The sequence below is a fragment of the Poecilia formosa genome, unplaced genomic scaffold, assembly GCF_000485575.1.
Source record: "Poecilia formosa unplaced genomic scaffold, Poecilia_formosa-5.1.2 Scaffold188, whole genome shotgun sequence".
NCBI classification, from domain to species: Eukaryota; Metazoa; Chordata; class Actinopteri; order Cyprinodontiformes; family Poeciliidae; genus Poecilia; species Poecilia formosa.
The window spans coordinates 724,619-733,203 of record NW_006800127.1 but is presented as its reverse complement, the minus strand read 5'-3'; the positions used below and the strand labels follow the sequence as shown (position 1 = coordinate 733,203).

Below are 8,585 nucleotides of genomic sequence, written 5' to 3'. Positions count from 1 at the left end.
ACGCAACGGTGCTGCCTTCACTTACCCTCAAAACAATTTGAGTGGCAACATATTAAAGCCTTGTTTTATTTGTGTATTTGTTTTATTCAGAGCTATTAAATTTAGTAGGCTAAATTAAGTATATTTGCTTATCTTCACTCACTGAAAATGTAGATTACGAGGCAATGTTTCAATCGGTTTCAGAGATACTTGGCACACAACGTATTTGTGAAATACATTTAGCGTCACATTATCGTTGCAGTACAAAGCTTTTCTGGTCCTTAAATGGCATCGAAGTGATGAGACATTGCTATCCTTTTTTTCATCCATGACATATCGTGTGTCTCTCATTCAATTTGTCAGAAATTTGCAATTTACGACACTGTTCAGAGCACATTAAGGCATCAGAGGTCCACTCGGTGAGTGCTGTGATATTTAGAGGTCATACATTTTCAAAAATCAAAGTAATTGAACCAGGTACGTTTTGGGCCTGACCGCATTTATTTCTCTTAATATTTTCTATCACAACCCGATGAAGTTGACATATTTTTCTTCGTGAAATATGTCCTTCCAACGGTAATTAAAGTGCTAGCATCATGGTTTTAGCTTTTAAACCAAGCAGCTAACCGGCTCGTATCGCTTGGAAATAATGGTTTTTGTTTACATAAATGGGCTCTGTTTTATCGTGTGATCTGTAATGACTAATATGGCAGGGATTCAATTTGATTTTATCCTCCTGACGAATTGTTTTAGTGTACTATAGCGTGGGTTCTGTTGAACTACCATGCTGGAAGGCTACATTGCTCTAGCATCTCGTGCCTCCCTACATCTGTCACCGGGTGTATCGTGATTTCGTTCAGTTTCTTTCCCAGTTTCCCGTTTTTGTTTTTTGTTTTGTTTTGTTTTTTGCAGAAAGAAAAACTTCTACTTTTTTGTGTTTGTGGCCTTCTTTCCACGGGTTCAGTGTTGCTTTTGCCTCTATAGTGAAATGACTACTGTTTAAACCACAATTATAGCCTTACTATATTATGGTTGGACATCATTTTTTGTAATTCTTCACTTGGATCTGTGTGAATTAAAAAGTAGATAACATTTATGTTTTAAGCAAACATTTAATTTCAAATCTTCAATTACAAATATATCTATAATTTTTTCTCTGGTGTATAAATATTAGCCATGGGAAGACTAGAAAAACTCCAAAACCCAAACTCAGTTTTTTTTTTTTTTTTTTTACCAATTAGATCTGGAAATGACAACAAGTAAATAACTACTGATCCAAATTTGATCCCTTGCAGATAAATTAGTCTTTAAAAAAAGGTTAAAACATCTGGAACAAATGTTGTTTTTATCTTATCATAGCTTATCTTAGGTTAATTGATTTCCATTTTTTTTTTTAAAAGCATCTTATTTATGTGTCTTCTAGCTGCAAATATGCAAAATTTGTACTTGGAGATGTCAACTAGACTAATCTGCCCATATAATATATATGAAAATCCTTACACCATATTCTTGGTTAAAATCTACCAGTTTTGTTGTTGTTGTTGTTTGTTTGTTTGTTTGTTTGTTTGTTTGTTTGTTGTTTTTTGTCCAGCTACAAAAATCAGAAAAAGTTGACGGATCTGAATGTCAATATGAAAGACATTCTGGAGCACCTTCTAAAACTTTCATTCATAAAGTGCTTTCACTTTTAAACTTCCAAGATTCAAGCACTTTTGAAGCCTTGGTTAAACACTTTTGTGGTTGTGCATTTTCAAGAATTTCAAGAATACTAAATGGAAAGTGGTCAAAAGGTCTGCTTGGTTGTACTGTCAAAATGTTTTCACCAGGCATTGTTTCACCTTTGTGTAATGCTGGGAGAAAACAGAGCTTAGCAGGGTAGAAACAAGCACTTAAACAGTGTTGCTGAAGTTTATATAATATCAATCTTACCTCTGCAGCTGTACTGCAAATACAGTACAACATTAACAATCGTCAAAATTTGTCTTACGCTCTAAGTTTTCTTGTTCTGAGACTGAACAAATGAACTTGTGATTATAAAATTACTGGTCTGGTTGTGATACGCCTAAAAGCGAATCTGTTAGCAGTTTTCAAAAGATGTCGATAATTTGAATTTCTGCTTCTGATCAGAGAAAGTCCAGGATGTCTGAAGAGTTGTCGCGCGACATAAACATTAAGGAGCCGAGATGGGACCAGGGGACCTTCATGGGACGCGCCAAACACTTCTTCATGGTCACAGATCCCAGGAATGTCCTGCTGTCCTCTGAGACGCTGGAAGAAGCCAGAGTAATCGTAGAGAACTACAGGTGAGTTGATGGGAAATAGAGTCAGAAGTGGTCAGGTAAATGAGGCATGAACTGGATCTAGCTTTCCCCTGGTCTCCCTGTATGGAAGATCGAGTGTATTTTGCAATAGTGGAGAATATAAGTTATAACGCTTAGAACTTTAACACAACATGCTGTTTTGATATTTTCAGAGCTGGAACCGTGACTCCTGGGCTGACCGAGGATGAACTTTGGAGAGCCAAGTACATTTACGACTCCGCTTTCCATCCCGACACTGGAGAGAAGATGTTTGTGATTGGTCGGATGTCTGCTCAGGTGCCAATGAACATGTCCATCACAGGCTGCATGCTCACCTTCTACAGGTACAGCAGAGCTTCTGGCACAGAGATCACCGATTACAACCCCCACCCCTCAACAGTTCATTGGATAAAATAATATCTGAAAGAGAAAAAAAAAAAAAAAAAACAGGCAGCTTTGACATTGGATCCAGCAGTGCCTATAAATAGAAAGTTTAATCTGTATGCAGTGAAAATCCTCTTAAAAGAATCAAAAAAGCCACCCTCACATCTGAATACTGATAACTGACTGAGTTGATGACTTTTTCTTGATACGACAGCAACAATTAAACGTTGTCCAAAAAAAGAATGACTGGTCACAAATGAGATAAAGTTTCAAAATTATTTTATCTAATTCAAAGTGATGTAAAAAAATATATATACAGCCCTGTAAACCACATTTGTTTATTTATATTCCATTGTTTGTTGATTGCTAAATGTTGTATTGTTACTGATACATACATGATGTGTCACTGTGTTTTTGTAATTCACCACTAGAGGACAGCAGTTTTTCACTGTTTACTTTTCTTGTATGCAGTTTGGACTCACTTTCATAAATGTAGTTGGTCAAACTAATGGCATGATCAACAAAACCATAATTTTTACTCTTCTTTACTGAGCACTAAGGTTTAATGATTGCCTAATATCATTAGTACGACTTTAAAAACGGCTTCTGTTTTTAAAACTCCCTTCGCTCCTGTTTCTGGGCAATAGTGGCTCCTTTTGTCGTTGGCTCTCTTGAGGTAAAATACCAATTGGTCATTGTGAAGTCTAGTGGTAAAGAGGCAAAGTCTTTTGCTTTCTTTATTCTTAGAACACGGCTGTTTACAGCAAGCATCACAATGCAGATGTGTTTTCATGGTGTCAACACTGATGCTGGCTTTGCACACAAATGAGATCTCAAGCAGGAATTTGAGTTATTCAAGTTTCTGTTGACATGGTGATCCATGGCTTCCTCTGCACATGCGTCAGCTCTGTTCAGATGACTGTCTTTGTGTTTGATCGGGTAAGGATAACACCTCAAATTATAAAGCACATGTTTAAAGCCCTGTGTTCTGATTTACAGCAAATTTTATGGTATTATGCTGACTTGGTGTTTGGTGTGCACTAGAGCATTTTTGTATGCTTTCCTGGTTACTCTGCATTATTAACCGCTTGTAGATATAATCAAATCCTCAACTTTAAATGAAACCACTTGAAACCCTTCCTGTTTCCCTTCAAACAAACACTGCTGCCTATGTGCTAAATGATGTGTTTGCACAACTAAAGCCGCAGGTATGTGCATTTCATATTCGGTGCAATGTAAACCAAATAGAAGGTGTTATTATGTCAACTTTGTTGTGATTGATGTCTGCTGTGATGCAGAAGCATTAAGAATGACAACGTGGTGCCGACACTCTATTCTGTTCTGATGAAAGATCTTAAATTTGATTGAAAATGTGTCTTTGTTATGCAGTTTCACTGAAATTTTGCGATTTGTACACAAACTGAATGCATAATGTCTGCAGACATGTTAGAAATACTTTAATGGGTTTCTTTAGGTGAAACTTATTCTAAGCTTTAATGTTACATCAAGTAGTTTGTGCTCAGAATTTTTTTTTTTTTTTTTTTTTGGCCGCCGTGTTCATATTTGGAAAAAAAAAAAAAAAAAGACAAGGGTGAATCATCACTTCCTCTAACAGACGTCGGCTGTTCTCTTGTGTGTTTTTCAGGACTACTCCAGCAGTTGTGTTCTGGCAGTGGGTTAACCAGTCCTTCAACGCCGTCGTCAACTACACCAACCGCAGTGGAGACGCTCCCATCACCATGAAGTAGGGAGGACCTCTCTCTTCTCCTCATTGATTTCCTCCCCTCTAAGTTATTGTCTGTAAGGAGGATGTGGGAGCTGCTGTTCTCCTCCTTGCAGTGGTATTATGTTCCACAGTTAAGCATGTTTCAGATTCATGTCACCATGACCCCCATGCTGGCATCCGTTACTGACTGGCCTCTTGCGTCAGGTTAGCCCGCAGCTGGCTAACCACTTTGCTGTGTTCTAAAACATGCAGACAGCTCATTAATTTGGCTGCAGAAATGCATCAAACATATGCAGTCAGGAAGAGCATGAAGCTGAAATATTATGCTTTTTTTTTCCTCTCTGGCTTTTTGTGCATCTTTAACTGCATTCTCCGAACTTGCATTTAACTTTTAGTACAACGTATTTGTCGCACATCGTGTCTTTATGCTGTGGTTTTCAGCTACTTTAAACTTGTGGTAGTTGCGAAAAATGTGGTTGGTGTATTAACTTCATCTTCCTCTGTGCAGCCAGCTTGGCGCCGCCTACGTCAGTGCCACTACAGGAGCTGTGGTCACCGCGCTCGGACTCAAGTCTCTAGCTACGGTAATTCTTCTGGTTCACATGAATAATTAAAGTAAATCCAACAGATGTGGATCCACAACGTGATGGCGGTCTGTGCTCCTGTCCCTGCAGCGTCTCCCCCCAATCGTCAGTCGGTTTGTCCCTTTTGCTGCCGTGGCTGCTGCCAACTGCATTAATATTCCCTTCATGAGACAGAGGTGAGATTGCTAGAGTACTGATTAGCGAGCACTTCCTGTTTCGCTTAGAAGGGACTTTAAGGACTTTTCAGATTCGACTCAGCCGGTTTTACGTTGTCCCTCTGTCAGGGAGCTGAAGTATGGGATCCCGGTGATGGATGAGAATGGAAACCGGTTAGGAGAATCTGCCAACGCTGCCAAACAAGCCATCATTCAGGTGGTTGTGTCCAGGATTGGCATGGCGGTGCCTGCAATGGGTAACTTAACCTTGTACCTCATGTATGAATGCGTACCAAAGACTGACACCTGTAGATGTAGGGGAAGGTCGTCCTGCAAAGAGTTGACACAAGTAACTGTCATTTTTCTTTCATTTCATTGCTTTAGATGTTGGTCAAGCAAAAAACAAAAGAATGTTCTTGGCGTATGAATGAATGTTTTTGCCCAGGAATGTCAACATAGCTGCTTTACCAGAGTTTCGCAAGTGCTTGCAGACAAAATAAAAGCAGCTGAGGCCATTCTTCGTTAGATAAGGTTAATCTGAACGAATGCTGTGTACAGATTACTTTGATCTGATCAGATGAATATTTAACTCCCAACTATGTTGGGAGATAAAAGAATGCCAGTCCCTGAAGTGGTTTGTTTTCTCTTTTTTTTTTTACTTTTCTTGCTTATTGGACTGAAGCAACCTTGACTCATTTTTATAATTTTTTTTATATATATATTTATTTTCACAGCCATTCCTCCTGTTATAATGAACGCTCTGGAGAAGAAAGCCTTCATGAAGGTAGGCACACAACATTCTTCAGTCCAAATGAAATCGACAAATGGCAGGACTTTATGTTATTAGATTATTTGTAGACTGATTTACATTGATTTGACACAGAGATTTATCAGGTTAAAAACCTTAACTTTAAGAGAGAGAGGAGTTTCCTATTGTTTTTTTTTATTGTAAAGGTCAAAGGTTAACCTGCAGTGAAGAATGCTTCAGGAAGCCCAGGGCTTCTAGTTAGACTGTAGATGAATGGCAAAAAGTTATTTGACTCCTTGTAGCGATTCTTTGGGAAATTTTGGGAATTTTCAAAGGTTCTCAACTAGAAGAGTTAACAATAATAAATGCCAACTCATACAAACATGCATTTGCTAAAAAAAAATAAATAAAAATAAAAAAGTTGTTGGAACATTTAAAATTTTTAATATTTCATCAGAATATAGTACCAACAACATAAAGAAGGTTGAACACACAAGACCCAACATTTGCATCACGGTTGGTGATGATGACATCATAACATATAATCATCAAATTTGGTGTAAATCTGCCTAATTTTACTACTTTTGTTTTTTGTTCATTTTCTTGTAGCGTTTCCCAGTTCTGAATGCTCCTGTCCAAGTGGGGCTCGTCGGTCTGTGGTGAGTAAAATAAGTTTATATCATCCAAAAGTGCTTTAAAATTGCAACTAAATCCCTTTCTGTTCTTCTTTCCAGCCTGGTGTTTGCAACGCCTCTCTGCTGCGCCCTGTTCCCTCAGAAAAGGTACATTCAGCAACTTCCTTGGTGCCTCTGTGCTGGTAGAGAAATGTTGTCTAATGGTTAACCGTATCTTTGCAGCTCCATGAGCGTGAGCGGACTGGAGGCAGATCTGCAGGAGAGGATACGGCAGCTAAGCCCAGACACCACCACCGTCTACTTCAACAAGGGCCTGTAGGCACATGAGCAGGAAACATGCAAACTTACACAGACACATGTGTGTTATCAATGTGTGTTATCATGGGCATGGGTGAGAGTAAAAAACAACATTTATTTATGCTTTTGCAGTCATTTTTATTTTTGGTATATATTCGGTTCTTGTGTTATTTTGTCTTCCTCTTGATGGATAACACAGGAAGCTGATAATCACTGACTGGCAGTTTACTTCATGTTGTTTTTAATGTCCTACTAGAATATTCAAATGAAGGTTTTTCCTGTTAGTTGTGTTTCCTGAATATAACGCTGCCTTTGTTTTCCAACCTGTGGCTTTATAAACCTTCCCAATTGACTCTTAATATCTTGAAAAACATAGAACTCAACTGTGGTTTAAATCTAAATGTGATACAAAGTAATACTTCCACCTTGTTTCTGTTTTCTTGTCAAATTTGCACAGAATCTCTATAATATAACAACTAATAGTACAAAGATTTATATATTTTTTTTGCATTAGGCCATAACCTGGTGTGTTTTCATCCATCCATTTTCTATACATCCTTGGAGACAATTTAGAGAATCTAATTAACCTGACAGTCATGTTTTTGGACTGTGGGAGGAAACCAGAGTACCCAGAGAGAACTCGCACATACACAGGGAGAACATGCAAACTCCATGCAGAAAGACCCCGGGCCGGGAATTGAACCCAGAACCTTTTTGCTGCAAGGCAACAATGGTACCAACTGCGCCACTGTGCAGCCCCCCTTAGTTATTCAGAAATATGAAACTTCTTCTAAACCATAAAACTTGATTGAGATTTTTTTTTTTTAAATATAAAACACAAGAACATTTCAAATATTGGGAATATTACTGCAAATAATTATTTTAGTAATCAATTATTCTGTCAATTACTCTGACAATCGGATAAAATAATTGCCAGGCACCTCCTGCAGATTTTTTATTTCTAATATTGCATGTGATACAATACTAGAAATACATTAAAATATACAAATAAATGCAAGTAATCAAATTCCCATTTAAATAAGAAAATCAGTCAGTTCAATGTAAGCTAGATCATTTGTTGCAAAAGATTCATCTGCAGTTAAAAAAAATATACCTCTAGCATCAGCATGTGAAAAGCTCAACTTGGTCTCTTTGCATTTTAGGGCTGATGTGTTGACTATATTGTAAACTATCTGATTAATAATTGGATAGCTAAAGGTTTTATTAGAATTTTTTTTTACACTATTTGAACCAGGTAAAGCTAAAACATTGCCACATGAGGAGTTTTGGTTAGCATGTTTGGTTAGACAAAGGAAAATGTAAATTGTACAGGTTTGGCTTAATTACTGCTGTGGGTATTTTGTTCTTTTAGCTTACAGCATGTTTTAGAGTCTGTATGCTCCAGTTAACAATTAGCCAATTACTAAATTAGTTGGCAATTATTTCAATAATCAATTCATCACAATTAATCTGATCCATCGTTTCAGCCCTAAGTGGGTATTTGTAAAGTTTATCAGTTTTTGAATGGTCATGCAGGTTTTGTGGATCAGGACAGAATGAATTTAAGAGCAGCTAAGTGATAAATTATTTTTTTTAAAAGGTTTTATTGGCTCTAGTGGCCTTTATTTGATAGTTAATTGACAGGAAAGTTGGTAACGAGAGAAGGGGAAAGACATGCGGGAGGGGTCGCCAGGCTGGGAATCAAACCTGCGACGGTCATGTTGAGGTCTAAGGCCTCCATATGTGTGTTGTTGTGCTTACCCCCTGCACCACAACA

The 8,585-nt window shown here is 37.8% G+C and overlaps 1 protein-coding gene across 3 annotated transcripts; it reads left to right on the top strand.

Moving 5' to 3' along the window:
* Positions 1-293: 293 nt before the first annotated feature.
* sfxn3 (sideroflexin 3) lies at positions 294-7,221 on the top strand. Of its 3 annotated transcripts, none has more exons than XM_007566214.2 (11): positions 294-398; positions 2,107-2,282; positions 2,453-2,623; positions 4,309-4,407; positions 4,898-4,973; positions 5,064-5,149; positions 5,258-5,385; positions 5,863-5,912; positions 6,486-6,535; positions 6,611-6,658; positions 6,734-6,830. In XM_007566214.2, the coding sequence occupies exons 2-11, from the start codon at positions 2,119-2,121 to the stop codon at positions 6,828-6,830; spliced, it is 969 nt and encodes a 322-aa protein (XP_007566276.1). In that variant the 5' UTR covers positions 294-398; positions 2,107-2,118. The 3 variants fall into 3 exon arrangements, with proteins under 3 accessions (XP_007566276.1, XP_007566278.1, XP_016534217.1); XM_007566216.2 differs by having other exon boundaries at positions 354-456; XM_016678731.1 differs by lacking the exon at positions 294-398 and having other exon boundaries at positions 2,119-2,282; positions 6,734-7,221.
* The last annotated feature ends 1,364 nt before the right edge of the window (positions 7,222-8,585 follow it).